General features: G+C 44.7%; 1 protein-coding gene across 5 annotated transcripts in view; it reads right to left on the bottom strand.

The window, feature by feature from the left end:
* The window catches only part of plxna1b (plexin A1b), a 186,512-nt gene that overhangs the window by 33,252 nt on the left and 131,913 nt on the right, over nt 1-21,347 (bottom strand). For all 5 annotated transcript variants that reach the window (XM_070959932.1, XM_070959934.1, XM_070959933.1 and 2 more), the window contains exons 11-15: nt 12,819-12,915; nt 10,006-10,196; nt 3,793-3,944; nt 843-966; nt 586-722 (exon numbers count right to left, since the gene is read on the bottom strand). In XM_070959932.1, the coding sequence (XP_070816033.1) occupies nt 586-722; nt 843-966; nt 3,793-3,944; nt 10,006-10,196; nt 12,819-12,915 (701 nt within the window). The remainder of the gene's footprint in view (nt 1-585; nt 723-842; nt 967-3,792; nt 3,945-10,005; nt 10,197-12,818; nt 12,916-21,347) is intronic.

Here is a 21,347-nt window from a genome sequence, read left to right as displayed (position 1 = left end):
ATGTATTTCATACATGAGCTCAAAGCAGGAAAAATGTGAGTTACCAATTACCAGCAACACCCTATCATTCCTTCCAAATTATAGTCATATCTCTGACAAAACGTGGGCCATGCACTTAAGTCATTCACAGCACAACTGAACAATGGTATCAGCTTCCCCCGAGAAAGGCTGCACTGTCATTCTCACAATTGCTGTGAATTACAGTACTGCAGGTCAGCCTCTTCCTGGCTGCATTTTTCAGACCTGGGAAAGAAAAGGGGATTTTTTTTATATATAAAACAGGAGTTATCTACAATGATTTACCACTGGAGAAGAGGGAAAGATGGGCAGACGGCAGAAGTAAAACATGGGAGGGGATGGATGGGGGGAGGGGACGATGCACTTTGACTTGGAGCATAAGCCAAAAAGTTCAGCCCAGTATAACTATCACATCAACATCAGTGCAAACTTTTAATTGTGGGAAAAAATGTGTGTACAAATACCCACAATTTTAGAGCTAATTTCATTTTAAATCACAGGGACTGTTATGAGCTATGAGCTAACAAAACTAACTGCAGACGTTTCAGGTTATGTGGATTCACTCGCCTCTCGAAGCGGCAGGGGTGAAGTCCTATCTTCACCGATACAGCGCTGCCTGCATTGAGATGGCTGCCTTCAATGGTGATCCTTGTTCCTCCAGACAGCGGCCCAGTGGATGGCTGGACACGGGTGAAGTACGGAGACTAAGGGGGGGACATGGGCAGAGGACAGGCCAATCAATCACGGCTGCTGGGCTTCACCGCAGAACACAGCATTAAAAACATATAAAAAGCTTTGTGCTCTTACGGCACACAAACACTTACCACAAAGGTGAAGGCCTTGGTGGAGACTGCTTTGTAGTCCTGGTGAATGCAGTCCCTAACACACACCTCCACCTGAGCCTCCTGCACCCTGTAACCTGTGGCGTCATTCAGCCGACACACAATCCTGAAAGAGGGCAAAGAAAGAGGCGGAGCGGTGTGTTCCATTACCACTGCCACAAAAACAGATTTGTTTCTTGGCCCAACAAGGACCAAGTGAAGCAAAGACAGACGGGGAAACAGCACAGAACAGATGCAACATTTTTCCTCGGCTCCAAGTCAGAAAGAGACCCAACGAGTTTGGAATGAACGCTTTCTGAAGCCTTATTCACAAAAATGACAAAAAGCAGAGCAAACGTTCTGTCAGTGGAAATCTACAGTAGAAGGACGGGGTGGAGTTTTGTGTGTGTGTGTGTGTGTGTGTGTGTGTATGTGTGTGTGTGTGTGTGCGTGTGTGTTTGCATTAGTGCATACTGTAGAACCATAAGCCTCGCACTTGGCCTTGGGTGCTGGCTGGCCAAATGAAAATCCACTGGAGAAATGATTGAGTGAGGGGAGGAGTGGCAGCGTAGCCCACGGGGAGAACAAGCACACACACGCACGCACGCACGCACGCACGCACGCACGCACGCACGCACACACACACACACACACGTACTTCATGTTTCACACAGTGAAGACACACTTGACTGTTAATTAGCCACAGCGAACGAATGAGACAGAGAGAAAGGGCGAGAGCGGAGAGGAGAGAGGCAGGCAGAGAACGGAGAGGCGAGGAAGAGAGAGAGGGTTAAAGCGAGAGAGGCTGATTAATTGAACGAGCTCATATCCTACACATCTCCCTCAGCTTCCCTTCCTCCCCGAGATGAGTTATTAACTCTCCTGCTTCCATCCTCCCCGCAGGTGGCCATGGCAACTGCGGTGCTGCGGCGACAATGAATTTCACATTCCGACGCTGCGTGTTTCCATTGTTTTTATTTCCCCTTTCATTGATTCCCAGGTCTAATGCTATGACAGCGGCCGCGATTAAAATGCTGGACGGCGCTCAGTCAGGAGCTGCAGCTTGACTCGCATCATTACTGTGCAGATGACAGGTGGCTACATCGAGCTGTTATTACGCGGTTAGAAAGACAGAAAGTTCATTCATGGCACATTTGTAAAGACGACAGCATTATAAATTATACATCCCTAAATCAAATTACTGAAGTGGAGTGTGAGGGTGAAAAATTAAACACATGCCAAATTGTCATATGGAAACTACTAATAAGGCAATAAAAAAAGGATCCCAGGTTCTGTTTTTCCTCACTACTGGCAATAATTTACTTTTCTCATTGTGGAATCAAATCCATCTGGTAAATATTTGATGGCTGAGGTGAACGACGAGCCTGCTAATGCTGAAAGAACCACAAGTGCTGCATTTTCTTGCAGTTCAATTTCACTCCAATCACAATAACAGCGAGTAAACGAACAGGGTGGGAAGCAAAGTGCTGGCGAGAGGAACAGAAAGCCTGAACGAGAACAATGTGTCTACATTTTGCCCAACAGTTAGCGCACCACCTTCTCTCCCCCTCTCTCCACCAGATGACCTTTGACCTGCACTGTCAGTCCCGTAACCCCGTCCCGTCTCCTGCGCTACAGCTCTGATGGGGTCACGGGAATGACGAGAGCAACCGGGCCACTAATGGCGCCGTATGGCTAACATCACTTTTAATTAGCATGACAGCCTCACTGCCAGCCGAGCCCATCTCCTTCTCCTCCTCCTTCTCCTCTTCCTGCGGGTGCTATGGCAACAGGCCAAAGCAGTGTTACGGGGTTAAAGTCAACATCTTGGTGGTTTTTTTTACGCAGTAAACTCATGGTTAAGAAAAAGTTACGACGCAGAGCCACGTGCCATTTCTCTACAGTGACAGTCAAATGTAAAAATGGTATGTTCTCTGTGAATACAACAATACATGAGGTTGTAAATTAGAAATCAAGCCTGACGTGTCGCTGCTGTGTTTTCTAAACCCATTTTGGGGACGCCTGTCATCGCTGGCGAGAGCTGCACAACTCTCTGTTGTTCTGACTGTCAAACCATCAAAGTCACATTTCTTAGTTTCCCTCTTTGTGAGGGGGCAGAGAGAAAACTAAATCTGCTGGGACTGTGCTGCAAAACTCAACAAATGGAGCATTTGTGTACAAATGACAGCTACATAGTTGGAAACAAAATATTGAGGACACCTTCAGCTCTGACAAGCGTCCCCAATTTCTCCTCTTCCTCAATTGTATCTTCTCTGCTTATGGACGAAGTCAACATGAGAGTGTGACTCATGGAGTGGTTTCACTGAAGGCCCCTGATCATTCTGGATAGCGTGAGTGAAATCTAATTGATGACTCCTATGATATTACTTACACGAGCACTGAAGACAATGAGTGAAACGAGGCGATCTGTTTGCAGTTACGACACAGAGTTCAGTCATGTCCAACAGACAAAACCCAGAACTCGGAGCTATGACTGTTTGCGGCTGTTGCACAAGTAATGCTTTTTTAGGACTCCACTATAATATGATATGCTAGTTCCACCCGTGGCTCCTGCCGGGATTCAAGATTTCCCAGAAAGGAGAAAGCATGATTTAATCAAGAGGGAGCGTTCACAAGACAAGCTTCCATCTGTGGAAGACTTTTTAGAAGATATATATACAAACCGCTTTATATGTCATTATATTTCTCTCACTGATTCAGCTTTTATTCTGATGATTAGTGGAATAAAATAAAAGACTAGCAGAACGTGAGCCTGCTTGGTTTTGATTGAAAGATGAAAACTAGTGTTAAACCATTGGAGGGTTAGCTAAAACAGAAGTCTGTGAGACCGTGGCAACGTTGTGCTTAACACTCAGTGTCATGTCAATCAATCAATTGGGCAAAGACAAGCATGAAGAGTGTCAGAGTGAGGTGTGGGACAGTGTCAACGTACTGCTCAGCGCTGATATATTGGTCCTCCTGAGGGTTGCAGGTCACCTTGCCGATGCGGACTCCATTCTGGATGTCTTTGAACTGCAGACCCAGGTTCTCACCCGTGATGGTCAGCATGGTTCCTCCCTGCCTGGGCCCCGTCTCTGGATACAACTGGTTGGAAGAACAAATTAGAGGCAACATACGTTAGCCAGAATGCAACAATCGATTTCACCCAAAAGCAGTACATCATAGGACACATTGTATGTCAGCATGAATGACAGTTTGCTTAAGTCATTATTGTCATGTCCCATTCTGAATGGATCAGATAGTTGCTACCTCATTAAGTGCGATGAAAAATGACCACAGATCCATTAACTCCACCTCAATTCAGTCAAACATCCACAACCTGCCAACTCGCACACTTAACCTGGACCCACCCATCAAGCCCTCGCTTACATCTCTCATTTAACCTTGCGACGATTAATCTACTGAACACAATTACTCCGCACAGCGACCTCTGCTCCTTTTCCTTCCCCTAGAGGTCTGCAAAAGGTGTGCGGAGGTGCTAATGGCTACCCAAGGCTAGCCAAGTCGCTAATCACGGTCCCATTCATCCAGCCCGCGACGCAGACAATGGCCCCATTGGTAATCAGTCATTGCTGTATAATTAGGGCTAAAGCTAATTGGATTAGAACCTGGCGGGGGGGTCATTTGTCGCAGCGGGGTGGGAGGAGGGTGAATGTAGTGAGACGCTGGTGGGTGGGTGTCATGGAGTACGCGTGTGGGTAAGGTCACACTTTGACCTGGCTCACCATGAAAAAAGGATAAAATGAAGGTTCAGTGATTAAGCTCCCATTTTTGCCCTCAGGCAGACATTTCCCCCAGAAGTACACTGCATAAACATATACATCCACACATAATTGTTTGTTTTGTGTAGATTATACAGTAAGAGTTAATCGATAACAGTCACACAGACATGGACAAGCACACAACACTGCACACATATGTGGAGAGCGGGGGTCTGCATCTGTATGTGTGTCTCTGAGTGAGTACAGTACATAGGTATTTGGACACCGGTGGTGAACTAATTACCTTATTTTATTGTTATTCTAGTATTTTTTTAAACAATTTTATTTGATTTTTGTTGGCCTGTTCTAAAGTTAAAACACCTCTGGTCACACCAGAAAGTCAAAAAACTTTTTTTTGTGGGCTCTGGTAAAATAGGTGGTGCTACAACAGTAAACCCTCCAAAAATCATTGCAAACAATGTGGCAGAGCTACGTAAGTTATTCCATTTTGGACTCTCTGGGTCTCTTTGTTCCATCAAAGATGAGCATTGTTTGTTTGTCACCGAAGCAAACTGTTTTAAGAGAGGCAAGAACGCCCTATGAGTGAGGAACAGGTACCAACAGGGGTGACGAGTGCAATTAAGTGCACTTCCCAACATATCAAACGATTCCTTTAAGCATCTATGTCTCACTTGTAACTTAAATCCACTCTCTTTACCTGCTCTCTACAACTTTATTTCCCCACCTGGCTCCTGACAATGATCCCCACTCTAACATCATTATAGAAAGGAGGCAGGCCAGTAAAAGCCACAGGTGTTCAGGACACCACTAACAGACCACACAATGGGAACAAAGCCTGGTGTCATGCAGGCCAGAACTGAAATGCCAGTGATATAATTAAGGAGTGTTTTCCATCTTACACCAGCTAGGCTTCTGATGAACATCCCTCCTCCTTCCCTCGCCCTTTTCCTCCTCCTCTCCGGACTTGTGTCTTTTTAATTCGCCCTCTGTCTCTCTCTCAATGTGCCTGAATGCATATATTTTGAGCTGGAGACAAAAGATTGAGTAGCACACAGTAGTGCACCAGTCAGAATCTTCAGATATGGTAATCAAATCTCTCTTCTCTCTATAAGCACTGGCTTATCAAAACACAAACACACACACACACTCTCATACACAAGTTCTTACATCCACAACGAAACAACGCAAACAAAGAGCCCTTTTTGATAAAAGCCACCAGCCTAAACACTCGCTCTATTCTCCTCTCGCCGTCGCAGCGCTCTACATCCATTCAAACTCCCTTTTTTTTCTCTTCGTCTCCGGCTTGTCCCGTTGTGTCGCAGGCTTTGTGTGAGGCCTATTGTGGCCGGCTGAGCGGCAGTGCACAGATAGCATCTGCTAGTTATAGGAAGAGGAGGAGGAGGAAGAAGGGGGAAACAGAGGACAGAGAGAGATGATATGAACATGGCGTAACGTTTATCTACAATATGAAAACCTCTCGAAAAAACAAAAAGTCACAAACACACTGATGGAGTGAGTGAGAGATGAATGGGATAAAACGAGTCTTTGCCACTAAATGTTTACATGTGACTCAGTGAGTGACGATGTCAATCATATTAGTGGACATCCAGTTGTAATATTACCTTTATGAATGAGATTTAGTCAGCACTGCTTGTTTTATTGTTTCTCTCAATGCTCTCACAGTGAGACCTATGGCTTGGCAGTGAGGAAACCATGAGGCCAGGTCGATACTGGCCAATGAAGAGACAGCGATCTTCCAGAAGGAGCAAGGAAGAGGGGAAGAGGACACCAGGACAGGATAGATGGAGGATGATGGAGAAGGAAGGGGAGGAAGGAAAGCGAGAAGGATCCTTGGGTTTGATAAAGGAAAGAAAATCAAGAATGGGAATGAGGGACAGAGAGAGTGACAAGAGGACACATGATGGAAGGGAAAAGAGGAATGTGACAAGAAAAAGAGAGGTAGAGTGAGATAAAGAAGTCTGGCAAAGGCCAACATTGTAGCTTAACAATACATGAGCGGAAAATCATTGGCCTTTCGCAACGGAACAAAGACACATGCGCTGACACTACTCCACGCAAAATCAGATACTCCTCATAACAAACTAACACAATGAACACTCTCACATACAAAAGATCACAGAGAAGGAAAAAAACACTGAGTGCAGAAGTGTGCCACGTGCTTAAACACTAAAAATGCACACCCCCACACACAGACACACACACACACAGACTCACACACGCACGCACGCACGCACGCGCACACACACACACACACACACACACACACACACACACACACACACACACACACACACACACACACACACACACACACACACACACACACACACACACACACACACTGTCATGGCCTGTGTTGTTTTAATTGGTTTCTAAGGGCTAGCTGTAATGCTCTTCCTGTCCCCTAGGAGAAGGCAGGCAGGAGATGATGGATGATGGAGGGCCATGCGGCGTCCAAGGCCAGTACTAGGACACCGCTGCACTACACTGGGAGACAGCGCCAGACAGTGTGCGTTTGCATGTGTGTCACTGTCTGTGTGGCTGTGAATGTCATTTTCAGGATACCATACAAGCCGCACACTGGAAGCTGGAGCTTATTCTATCACTGATTCTAAACATTTTACATCCGAGTGTATGCTTCTCGGCGTGTGTCTGTGTGTTTGTGATTGAGAGCCTGTGTGTTCTTTGCTTGTGCGAGTGTGTTCGTGGATACTTTCACTCACACAAACGGTGTTTGCTTATTGTGAGAGGAGAACTACTTAATCTTAGTGCACACTGTCAGTGCAGAGGAAAAATGCAGCACTTTAACAGCATAACTCTTACAATGTTTAAAAGCAATTATTTAGAGCCGAACACATCAATTGCTCTGTTTGGAGAACAGCGGTTAGGTGCCAGAGCCATTAGTGGAACGGCACCCAAATGCACACTACTGAACAATGTCAAATGGGCAATAGCACGCTCGGAAATGACACCAAATAGGTTTGACGCTTGCTGCTCTGAAAGCTCTGTATACATGTATAATATGTGTCTGTATGTTGTGTGCCTGCGTGTGTGTGGCGTTTCCTTCCCAGTGGAACACATATTCTCTGGTCCAAATGAAATTAGCAGCTAATCCAAGAGCTAATGGCCACGAAGCAGCTAGCATGCTGCAAACATGAATAAAGCTGCCTGAACAGGGAAAGAGGGATTTGACCAAATAGATGGTAAAAAGTGGAGTAATATTCAATTTGTGATATGATTTGTGATGCTCTTTGGGAAAACTTATGGATGAAATGGCAAAAGAAAAGGGGAGTCTTGGGCGTCTGCCGATGTTCTTTTGGCATTAAATGTCACACTGGAAATGTCAAAGGTGGAGAGGAGAGGTGAGGCTGGCAGCGCGGCTCGCTGATAACGCTTCCTCCAGCGTGTCTCTCTGTCTTCTTCTATTCTCTTTTGTCTCTTCTTCGTTCTCAAACCTGCAGTAGGTTTCTCCTCCTGCTGATTTTGAAGCTCTTCTACGCCTGCTTTTTGACTGCCACCAACATCTTGCCCTGAGGCCAGGATTTACCCCTCAATATGCATGCAAGAGCACATGCTAGCATGCACACACACACACACACACACACACACACACACACACACACACACACACACACACACACACACACACACTCCACAACCCATCTCTCTCTCCAACCAAATTGCCTCTGTACGCTTGTTTCAAAGAGATAACTGAAGCGAGCAAGAAGAGAGAGAGGATTTATCTATGTGCCAGTGCCCCAATTATCCAAAATCTCCATTACGCATTCAGAGAGACGAACCCTTGTCACACAGGAAACGCACTGAGGGCTCCGGCCATAAAAGTCTGCATCGGTGAAATGGGCACGCACTATAAACCATCCATATATTTCACACTCATTTAAACAGAGAGGAACAGCACTCGTTTTGACTGAGATGATGCTTTGTCTTCTTTGGAGTGAAAAAAAGTGTTAAAAACTTGACAAGGAATGTCAGGGGGAAGAAAAGGACAAACAAGAGCGAGTGAAAGTGTCGAACGTCAAGACACGCATGGCTTTCAAAGTGTGTGCTCTGTGTGTGTTTGTGTGAGCGTGCATGTGTGCGCCAGTCCCAGTGGTGAGCTGTAGGGACGGCGACCCAGGTCACAGTCAGACGAGGACCACCGCCACGGTTACCAGTGGCAACAGATGGGTACGCCACGGTGTTTAGACGCCTTAGCTCACCCAGCCTGTCAGATGCACACACAGACGCACACACAGACACACACACAAAGACAACACACAAAGACAGACACAGACGCACATTTCTGCGCCCATGGTGGGACACAATTAGCACACTACCACATTCTCTGTTTCTTTGTCTCCCTCCTCTCCCCTCCTCCTCTAATCACCCTCTCCACCTCCTCAGGTGTGTGTGTGTGTGTGTGTGTGTGTGTGTGTGTGTGTGTGTGTGTGTGTGTGTGTGTGTGTGTGTGTGTGTGTGTGCAGCCATCATCTCTAATCACGTCAGTGTGTTCAGTCTTGGTGTGTGTGAACTGCCTCCTCCTGGCCAGCCCATCTGTGTTGTGGTTGCAGTCATGGTGATGGCTTCTGAGTTGTCCCCCCTCCCTGCCGCCTCCCCTTCTATGACACCCTCTTTCACTCGCTGAGGCAAACAATGACACAGCACAGGTAGACATTTCTCTTCTTTTTGAAAACTTAGTTTTACTAATGAGCTGACTTTGGCGATGCTCTGATTTGTGTGAAAGGCGAGTCGTGAACAGGAGCCCTGTTCCAAAGGGCATATTGTCACTTGAAGCCCCCTTCCTTCTGACCCCTACACTGACAAGAACCTGACTTGTTTGTTGTGCAGGAGGTTGAGTTGCTGGGCAATACACACCAAACAGCAGCTGAAGTGTCTGCTTTAACTTTAGCGGTAGTAAGAGAAGAGCTTTGTTTTTAACTGCTCCACGCAATGTTGATTTTAGAGTGGGCGGTTCCCTGGCTTCACAGACCTTGGGGTGTTCATGTGTGCAGTGACAGCGTCAGTTACCATTTTTGGCACAAAAAAAGGATTCATTTAATGAGGCTTTACTTTTACTTATGAAGTGAGCTGAAAAATATATTGTTTATATATAAAGTTCTGCTCATTTATTTTGTGTTTTTGTTGCATGCTGTAAATCCTGGATAAAAATGGTAAAATAGCTTTGGAAAGTTCAACGTGTTTATTATACAGTAACTGCAGGAGGGTGGATGATGTTGCATGTCAAGCACTTAACGCTTTGAATCCAGCTCCAAGAGGTGGGTGTATGTACTCGCAGGTGCACATGTGCAGTTAGGAACGTGTTCCCTCGCTGAGCTTCAGGAACATACTGAGCTGATATATGCTGGTATTTGTGAGAACGTGTCGTTATGGTCACGGCTTACCTTGGTGATCTTGGGATGCGCACAGCGGCTGTTTCCTGTAGTGGCGTGCATCCAAGTGCTCTCTGCAGGGGTACACTCCTGCCTCAAGGAGCACTTCTTCTCCTGCACGCACCAGCCACACTCAAACCTGGGGTTTGCCTTCAGACACATCCCACAGCTGCCCCTCAACGCGTAGCACTTATACAGGTGGGCTGGAGGAACAAAGAAGAAGAAGAAAGGGACAGAAAACAAAGTAATAAGAAAGGATTATTGGGGGGGTGAGACTAGGGAGGAAATACAGCTACCATCAATATAGTTTGTGTTGAATTATTGCTGTACAAGTTAACTATGTAGAAAAACATCCTGAAGGGTAGAACGGTCTAAACATCAACCCAATGCCTCCTTTTTAAGTTTCTCAATTTCCACACAAAGAATCCAAAACTTCTTCAATGTCACTGAAACAAAGTTGAGTTAAGGCACTATTTCCCACAAGGCCTCAGGAAATGTACAGTGAAATCTTCTCTCTCTCTCTCTCTCTCTCTCTCTCTGCTATTCCATCCCCAAATCCCATTGGTCATGGAGCAGCTTTAAAGCAACCCTGTACCAATTACTGTCTGCTAAACGACTCTTCTCTAATTACATTAACATATCAGTATTTAAGACAAGTGAGCATCGCTCACTCTCCACCAGATGATTATCATGACTGAGAAATAGGGAGGGGGCTGCAGTGATGAGAGATAGACAGAGGGAGACATCTTTGGGCTGTAGGTCGCCTCCGGTTGCACTTTAGGAGATTTAGACTGAAGATAACACACAATGCATAGACACTGATGCAAGCTGCTGATATTGTAGGCTGTCAATGCTGCTGCATGTAACAGATGCCATTTAGAAACACTTTGTCCTTGGGAGAACCATTGACTGCCAAAGCATTTTATGTTGCCTCCATGAATATAAACACCCTATTACTGTGGATTACAGCGGGGTCCCTATGCTCAGACACATATGCCTGGTGTGTGTTACAAACGCATCCATATAACACATCACTTTATGTGAAATTCGAGACTTGAGCAGCTTGCATGGTACGTTTAGACGACAGGGAGTGACGTCAATAAATGGAACAAAGTGACTCTGCGGTGTTACCTTACATTACTGACAAAATGGCAACGATCACTGCTTCACAGACTTTAGAGATGTAACAGCTTCTAATCTGAAATACTCCTTCAACATTCTGGCTCCTTGCGGTTTCTTTAAGCATCAAAGTGTAACAAAGAGGAGCAGACAACGCAGCTCCCTCTGCTGCACAAAGCTTCTTGTGCGTGTCATCAACAGGCCATATCGAACACAGTGGTAGGTGGCCGTGATGTTGCCTTACCTCACAGCAGGGGAATTATGTTACAGACCCCCGCTGTGCTGTACAGGCCACAAATAATTATGGAGACAGCACTATAAAGACTGGCCTACCAGTAATTATATCCAACAGACATGATCTCATTGTCTTCTCTCACAGTGGTGCGTTGAGTATGTGCATGTGTCTAGTTTGGCTCCTTGTTTGAAGGGCGAGGCGTGGTTATATATTACTGTATATGCTATAATATTGCTTAAAAAGTGGATATGCATACTACATATCCTGAAGAAAAATACCTGTCAACCTAAGTGTGAGCGCCTGGAGCCTTGCACAATAGGGCTGTAATAATATACCCTTCTGACAAGCTATTTTATGATACAGAATGTGGTGATATGCATTGTGGAGCTGAAAATGGAGTCGCAATATAAAATACATGTTATCACTAGGCTTTATTTTATTATTTTCCACCTAAGTAAGGCCTTCTGCACTGTAAAGATATTAAAAGTATTGTGTATGCTGATGCATCAGCCAAATTTGAACCACTACTGCCCTAACAAATACTTCTTTATAACTACGTTATTTTAGCTATAATATAACTAGAGCTATAATAGTACTAGACTTTGTTTTGTCAACCTTCTGTATCCAAGGTCAATAATACACCTTAAAACTAAGTAACAACCTTTCTCAGTTGAACACTTCTCAGAAACAAAAAAAAATCTATCATTAATCAACTTTTAAATGTGGGGAAATTAACAAAACTGTGAGCTGCTGTATGAACCAACACTGTGTGATGGATGAGTCTTGCCTTGTACTGTCAGTGTGAATCTGATCTTGAAATGTGTTGAGAAGCTCTGCTTTTGCTATTTTTTTTTACACTGCACATATTCTTGAATTCTAAGTCTCTCATCTCTTCGCATAATGACTTTATTGGACAGGAATCGCTGAGGAGAGGCAGGAAAGCCAGAGGGTAGAGAGGGGATGACGCAGGAAAGGGCTGGAACTGAACCTGGGCTGCTGTGGTAAGGCCTTTAGTACATGGTGTACATGGTGCACATGCTGTACCAGATGGGGTAACAGGCACCCAGCAGGATTGAATTTAATGCTCTATTACTGAGAACATTTGCCCAACTAAACCGATCATTACGATTTAAGTTTATAAGTCATCTGCCTGCTCACTTTGGGCTTCAGCCTGTTGCTATAGTGACCTGCTACCACTACTTCTTTGCTGCCTTTGAGCAATGATGATAGACTCTTGTGGGGTAAAACCTGAGCCTTGACAGACATAATTATTAGTTTACATAAACATTAATGAATAGAAATGACCTAATGTACAATCTATGTGCTCTCTAAAACTGGTGTGAGTGCTGACTTTGAAGCATCTGAGCATTCGCGCTCTCCACCTCTCCAATAGACCAATAGAATCTGCTCATGCAGACTGAACAGCTCGAACCAATAAGGGTCGAGAATGTATGACACCGCATGAACTCACCTTTGATGTTGTAGGGGTTGTCGATGACAAACATCCCGTTCCAAACCACAGACAAATCCACGGGCAGGTCGCTGATGTCATTGCCCTCATAGGTATACTGTAATATAAAACAAACAACATCAAGATTAGCATTAGTGCTCATGCATCCCTGCCTAAAACAATATTGCTCTTACACCTGTAACATTATAAGGTAATCTCAGTCTTTTAACAAAATGTTAAATAAGTAAAAGGGGAGAAAAATCTGCCAACACCATGAGCACACTCAGTTCAGCTAGTGGCTGGTGGTAATGTCATACCCTGCAGTGCTCACACAGTTGAAGGGCCATAAAAATGAATGATGAAAGATGGGCTATATTGTGATTTTAACACGCGGCACATCCGCCGCTGCCTGGCAGAGCACAGAGTTGATTAAGAGATTGGAATCCCCATCACTGTATGACTCATTCCATTCCAGTGATGAATGAAAAGTGTAATACATCTCCAACAATGATATTCTCATCTAATTTCATTTTTGCATCCTGAACTAATAAGAGTTGAAATGTAATTGACTCGTCGGCGGCATAATCAGTTTTATGGAATCGCTTTAAATGAGACAACAAGCTTCAAAAGTGGCGGTGTGATGGCGGTGTGTTAACTGAAGAAATATCGGAGAGAAAGCTCCTGTGAGACCCCTCCCAACTTCCGAACAAATAAATTATCAACGACGATTATCACCGGCAAATAAAATGCAGCTTTAGAAGTTACAACGCCTCCTCACTCGCCCCCCTCACATTTACAAAGCAGCCAAACACTGAGGTAAACACACAACCATCTGAAAATACTCATTCATCAAGAAGCCCCCCGACTCCCCAATCTGAGACTCACTTTGCATTATTAACTACTCCATTCATTAATTGTCTTTGATACAACATATAACAGATGCTAGATAGCGAGAGATCGCCTGCTCCCTGACTCCGTAAAGCTGGAGATAGACCGTGTTAACCTAATGCCTCTGTCAGTCAAAGGGCGCCCAGTCACTCTAACTACCACTGGTATGGTCACTATCTTCAACGGCCTCGGGGTGAGAGATTGCAGGACTATTCTCCTCTAGTGAAGTGGTGATAAAATCCAATGTGAAAGCCGCAGGCCTGAGGCTATGGAGCCCTCACAGATTGAATCTAGCTACAACTTCACCACCATGTGATATTACCCACTCCAACGTAGTACTGTGAGATTTATCTTGACATCTGTAATAATAGTGAATTTGAACGTATGGGGGGGGGGGGGGGGGGGGTGCATAGACAAGATAAGAAAATGAGAGGACACAGCAATGTCACAATGTGTGAATGGCTGATTAATTCATTCTTCACTTTATGCGATCGGATGATTTACATTCAGCGGGCCCTGCAGGCAGAGATGCTGATATCTAAACAAAGGGAGATGTCTCTGTGTATCCCAGAAGCACTACTTTGCTCTTGGAGTTTATTTTAAGGGGACAGTGGTTCGAAAATGTGTTTTCAGGAACATTTGGTGCTTTAATTTATTCAGTGGCCATAAACAACTGAAACTAAACTAAATATATATGAGTGCACAGACACATTAATCAATTAGTTGTGCAACAGAAGTATAATTGGAACTATTTTGTTAATGAACATTAAAGTCATTTTTCAAGCTTGAGCTCCCCTGGTTGTGTTCAATGGATACAGTACTTGAATGACTGAAAAATATCTTGGAAGAGCAGCATGGAAAAGACACTTGGACTTTCTGGAATTGCCCCCATCTAATTATCAACGGGAATGGGGCGGACAACCCGAAGGAAAAGATACTTTAGGGGTCCAGGGAAGGATTGAATTGTTGTAAATGAAAATGTAAATATTTGCTTTTCCAAATAAAAAGAAAATACCCCCCCCCCAAAAAAGTAATTTTTCAAGCCAAAAACAGTGAAATATTCTCAAATGGGTATTTTTGCTGCTTCTCACATAAACATGATATTAGTAAACTGAAAATTGGGTTTAGAACTTTTCGTTGGACAAAACACGGCATTTGAATGCAACACCTTGGGCTCTGGCAAGTTGACTAGACTATTTGCACCTCAGGAGAGTTGAACAGGAAGAGGGAAAAGTGTCTGAAAAGTGACAATATCACTGGACAGAGTGCAGAAGAAGTGCAGGAAGGAAAAGGGGAGAAATGTGACAAGTGACGGTGAAAAAGGTGGAAAATGTTTGAAATGGCTGATGGGTTGGAAAGACAGAGGTGGAGTGAGTGGAGCGCGGGCCGCAAAACAATGAAAAGATGGTGAAAAGAAGGATGAGAAAGTGGAAAGGAAAAAGAGGTGGAGAGAGGACGATATGGCAGCGAGGGTGAAGGAGAAATAGCGAGGGCGAGATGGATAGAGAGAGGTGATTGTGTGTTATTCTGTGGACACCATTCATTTACTCATGGAATAAGAGGCTGGGGCTGGCCTCTAAGCGCCTGAGCTGGTGGGGGCTAAAGTGAAATTGGCATTTTCAATTTGTTCCCTGACATGTCTGCCTTGGTCTTTTCACACATTCCTCTGCCTCACCCGTTCTCGCAATCCTCCTTTCTACCCCCTCCCTCTACCTCTTTACAAACCTCCTCCCCCATCACTCTAAGTCTGGCTTTCTCTCCCCTACCTCCATCCCTGAGAACGCCCACAGTCAAACAAGGAAATATGGAGCAGATTCCTTTATTGCATCTACCAAACATGTCAAGAGAAACACGTGTGCGCACTGTACTATAAATACGCATTCTGCACACGGGACAGTTTCCAAGAGACGGATGCCAGCGAATGCATCAAAGACTGATTGCATAGTCTATACAGGAAATAAAACATGATAAATACAAACACATGAAAACACAGGAAGATAAGGCGCTCACACAATAACACCTTCTGAATGTCAGCTATTATTACTCTCCACTAAAATCCAAGTGTATGAACTTCTTCAATCCTTCCCTCCCTCCTTCCCTCTCCCCCAGGAGACCACCCAGTCTGCATGGGAACAAGAGCAACTCTTCGCCGAGTAGAGATGGAGAGAACATATGAGTGTCTATGAGTGTGTGTGTGCACGCAAGAAAACGAGAGAGAGGAAAGGGAGATGCAAAGGGACACTGCACTGAAAACATGTGGATGAAGAGAGAGAGAGAAGGAGAGAAAGTGAGGGGAGAAAAACGGATGAGATGAAACAGAGAGTGAAAGAAGAAAGCAGGATACAGATGGTAAAAGAGTGAGAGAAAGAGAGTGATGGGATGTTATATAGCTAAGGGCAGCCTCATATTTGGCAATTGTTAAAGCCAACAAAGACGTTTAGCAACTATTCTCTTGACAATCAGGCTCGCTCTGCCACTGGAACACTTGAACACTCGAGAACAGGTCGGCCTCACACATTCATACACTTGTCAGCAACACCAACAATAAAGCTCCAAAGGTTCGATGTGTCACTTTTAGGAAATCCTTGTTATTAATGACACTGATGGCCATTCAGTCAACTGCACTCAGCATCCTTGCTCACACTTCATAGGTGCAAGCGGGCGTCATCCTGCGGGTGACAGAGTGGCACACTGTTCTCCACCGACTGTGAGAAAACAAGTTACAATCACATTTACAATAATGTTACCATCCGTAATGTTGCTGTATTCTATTCTCGCCATTGGCGCCATGATTATAGCTAACTTTCTGTTTACAAATCACGCCGCAATGCACCCAAAGCCAGACCCACGCTGAGCAGCCAAGCCACAGCCAGCTGGCCAACCTCAGCTTAGCTTAGGTTACATTTTTCTGTACCAGCCGTGCATTGCTCATCTCTCTTGGCTAGTAGAAAGCAATCATTAGTTATACACCTTTGCCTTGTACTTCTACATCATTCATTGTTGGCTAAAATCAACACTGTTTGTAATAATACATGTTAGTATCATTGGGTGTTTCTCCACAGACCAATCCTGTTTCAAACCTCCCATTTTCAGCTTCCAGTACTGGATGGATGTCAGCACAGTGAAGCCATCATTTCAGAGACATGTAAGAACAGAATCTTAAGCACAATTTTCTTCATGTAATTCACTGCCAAATATCTAAATATATATACAGCTTATATATTTGGGAGATTGTGTCCGTTTCTCTATTTTGGTGTCATTAACTATGTCTCTTCTTGCTGCTGCTACATACTCACAGCACTGAAGACGGGCTACTGTGAAGGACACAGGGTCAAGCCTCCTTCCACTTCCATTCCCCGCTTCTCTGCTGACTGACCAATCAGAGCATGGCCTGATCCCTCTCTGAATCACCTGAGTGGGCCAATTCCGCTGATAGAGAAATACTGTAGATGATAGATGTATGCGGACCTCTTAACCCTGCTATACCCGCTGACAAGCCTTCTCCCAAAAAACCTGTACCATACACACACATACACACGCACACATACGCACACGAACACACTAGAGGTGTGGAGGTGATACTGCTGACAGATAAAACAATAACACTGCCTCAAACATCCTCATAGGGAGGTGTGTGTTCAGGGAGGGGATACTGGGATCTGCTTGTGCACGTACCTTCCCTCAACAACAAACATGAATATTTAGTTAGGGAGAAGTGTGTATGTGCGTGTATGTGTGTTTAATGGGCAGTAGAGGGTGGAGGCGGCATAGGAAAGGTTAGGTTATGATCCAAAGCTCATCTCCTCTCATTGCACCAAAGGCTTATTAAACTTTCATACTGAACCAGCATTGGTGCACAATACACAGTTCAGGGAATACACACATGCACTTTGCACATGGTTTATTCACTGCACAGCAGATTCCAATATGTAAAATGCAAACATTAAGCAGGGTGTTCTCAAAGGGCCACGATTTGCATGTGCAAAGGGGAAAGAGATGTATATAAAGGGAAAAATCTCTATATAGACAGAGGTTATATGTATAGGTTTATAGAGGATGTGGGACAATGATTTAGCCCCAAAACCTGAAACAGTTCAGAATATGTGTGTGATGGACCGACCCCCCAAAAATTAAAGATGAGTGGAAAGCAAAAAATGGGGTTGACAGTTACACTATATACATACTGTAGAAAATAGTGATACCAAATAAATCATGAAAAAAGTGTGAAAAAGGTAAAAAATCTGATGGATGGAGAGAAGGGGGGGGGGGGGCAGACCTTTCCCCACAAGATTCTATTGGCAGAAAAGTGCCGATGCAAACACTACAGCTGGACCTCTGTCGCCGAAAACTGGAGGAGGGGAGGCAAGGATAGATGATGGAGAAGGAGGGGTGAAGGAAGGCAGGTATGAAGTAACATCGGGTGCCTTCTGTGAGGGTCACAGCCTGATAATTAGTCATTTTGAAGGTGTGCGCAAGCTGGATGGCTAAAAATATCAAAGTAGCCCAGGGCAAGCCCATACATGGGACAGAGCGGTTTAATCTCTCCATAGCTTTCTCAAGGTGACGATGACAGTTATCAAAAAGTATGACCGCACACAACACATCTTTCAGTCTAGATTTAAAGTATGTGATGTACAGTCAACTGAAGTCACATTGGGACGGTGCTAAAGAAAAGCAGAGGACACACACTGCGTGCTGGGCCATGAGAAATGTGTTTCACCAGTCTAGATAAGGCGAAGCAAGCAGTGTATGCCAACGTATAGATATATACACAACAACACAACCTTTTAAACACACACATACACACACAACTACCAGGCAGATATGGCTTCCTAATCAAGGATCAAGTGGTAATCCTTCCTATAGCTTAGCGTGTGTGTATGTGTGTATGTACTGTACGCGTGGGGTCAGGCGGCGTGGAATCAGCCTCAGCTCATAATAGGGGTCTGTTAGCCAGAGCTAATCGCTAATGCTAACAGGATTGGAGGGCATGGCCGGACCTAGTTACCCAGCTTATCTCTTGCACGCGCATACTCACAAACAAACACGTGTGTATACGCGCTCACGTACACATACTTTCTTCATTGATAGGAAGGAAAAGAGAGAGGGCAGGGGAGAGAAAAGTGCTGGCTTGAGGGAAAAATAATGCTGCCATAGCCAGTGTTTCTTATTTTCCAGCCGACGCATTAAGCTAGTGTAAGCTTACTAGACTTCTCCCCGGACAAAAGGCTGATTTCTGGTCGTTTGCAGAAACGTCTGTATTTTCAATATCCTCACGCTTTTTCCCCTCTGTCAACTAGTGCCATTCTTTCTGGTGGCCATTCTCCCCTGTATGCAAACTCCCACCGCTTCTTGCAGGGCACCAACACTTACATGTATTCAAACACATGACTGCAGCACCTCACCATCTGAGACATAGCCACACGACACACGTGCAAACAAGAGAAGAAACATAAAGACTGTCACTGATTGAAATGCAAACTAAGATGAGACTGGACTGTGTCTTATTTCTTATTAAATATGTGACGCAAGTGATTACTAAATGGGACTCCAGCCAAATGAACAATTCACACTGACTCTTTGCACCATTAATATTACCTTATTTTAATCTCTGCTACTTTAATTTGCTTTTCAGTTTTATTAACTGTTGTTTATGACCAGCTGAACAGCAGGTCATATCGAATGTTACATTTTGGAGACTTCCATGCCCCAGTTGAGGTTGAAGACCACTTAAATACTTGGACGTTATTGGGAGAGACACGCAACATGAAACTGAGGACCAACCAAAGTTAATGAGGGACAAAGACTCCTGGCACGGTGTGGTGAAGCGTGTCTTGGTTGTGATGATGAGCAGCTATTGCTTATTGTCTTTTTTTAAATAGGATGTAAAGTGCTTTATAACTCGTTTTTGAAAAATGCATATGTTCTTATTGTTATTATTTGTGAAGCGCCTGTTAATGCCATGCGTTTGTGTTTCATTCTGTACAAATCAATTTGTTTGGGGCAATAAATATTCTAATAAAAGGTTCTCAATTACACCAGCAAGTGTTAGGTCCCTTGTGGAATATTATATGTAAATTATATGAAAATGGAGCTCGGTTCAATCATTGTTATCAATGATCTCTACGGTAACATACCAGATACTAATTCAGATGAAAAGGCTGCAGGTTATCATGCCAACAGACTGTGTGCGGCTCCTGTCGGGATGTGAAATATGCAGTCATACAGGCAGACATGGAGGCAGGCAGAGGTCTTCCCTCTGGTTTAACCGCCTTCTCTCCCCTCCTCTCTTCTCATCAGGCTAATAGCAGGAGAATCTTGCTCCAACAATCACTTTTGCTGTCTCTCGCCCATCAATCCACCGCACAGAATGGAACACACTGAAGGGTGGAGCACGCTTATGAGGGAAAGAAGATTCAGAGTAAAGGTTACAGATTGCAGAGATACAAGGAGAGAGACAGAAATGAGAAATAGATGATGAAAGTGAGGTGGAGGACGGGGTGGAGAAGCTGGCATATGCTGATAGCCGAGCCGCAATTAATTCTTATTTATCCAGGACGGGAGCGTGGGAGCTCTGCTCTTCACCTGTCAAGAGAGGAGGAGGGGCAGCAAGCCAATGACGGGACGGAGATGAAGAGGAAGGAGGAGGCTGGAGAGGAGGAGGAGGTAGAGATGGAGACAGGTGGATGACTAGGAGAGATGGAGGACATATGAGCCGCATTCTCTCTCTTCCTAGCCTCACTGCATCGCTTCACAGGGAGACGGATCGGAGAGAGCTCAGCGTACACATGAAAAGACCTAATAAATGTGTATATTTTGGTGTGAGTCTGCACAAATGCTCAAAACAAGAAACCTCATTGAATTCTCACAATCTCCCTACAGCACACGTCAGCTAATTCACATACACAACAACAAAGTAATGAAACGAATGGTCTTCAATCTGCAGCTCCCTAAAATAAATTCCAGTGAGTTTCCCATGCACTTTCAATCCACCCGCACACTGAACACACACGCACGCACACGCGCAGACAGAGCGCCTGCAAGCCAATTAAAACAGTGTCAGTGTGTGCTGTGGCTGACTGCAGTGGCAGGTCTAGTGTTTATATCTCATTAAGCTGTGCCAGGCCATGCCAGACCAGGGCTGTACCATGCTCCGCTGCGTCTACCCTCCACCAACCAGCGCCAAGGCCCTCATTAGCCTCGTCTCTGCCACATATAGCATTGTGTGTGCGTGTGTGTGTGTATTTTCATGTGTAATGATTTATTTAAAATGAAATGATTTTTTCCAGTTATATTTTAGTTTTACAGTCAGTGGCATCTTTTAATAAATCCCACTAACTCCAGAAAGTCTTCAAAAAGTCAGACTGAAGTTTGCATTAGCACCATACTTCATGTCTCCTTCTCTCAGTCACACACACACACACACACACACACACACACACACACACACACACACACACACACACACACACACACACACACACACACGTCATGCAGACGTTTGACACTGTTAGACCAGTGTGGCTTGTGTTAACTGTTCTCCCTGCAGACATGTTTGGCCTCTTCTCTAGACCTCTATTTGCTCCATCTATCCGTCCATTCATCTATCCATCCATCTTTCTTGTCCGGGATCCCTCTCTCATTTCCCATCGGAAAGGGAGC

Source organism: Chaetodon trifascialis, chromosome 3 (genome assembly GCF_039877785.1).
Source record: "Chaetodon trifascialis isolate fChaTrf1 chromosome 3, fChaTrf1.hap1, whole genome shotgun sequence".
Lineage (NCBI taxonomy): Eukaryota > Metazoa > Chordata > Actinopteri > Chaetodontiformes > Chaetodontidae > Chaetodon > Chaetodon trifascialis.
Note: the sequence above shows the minus strand (reverse complement) of the source record. Positions and strands in the feature narration are given on the sequence as shown.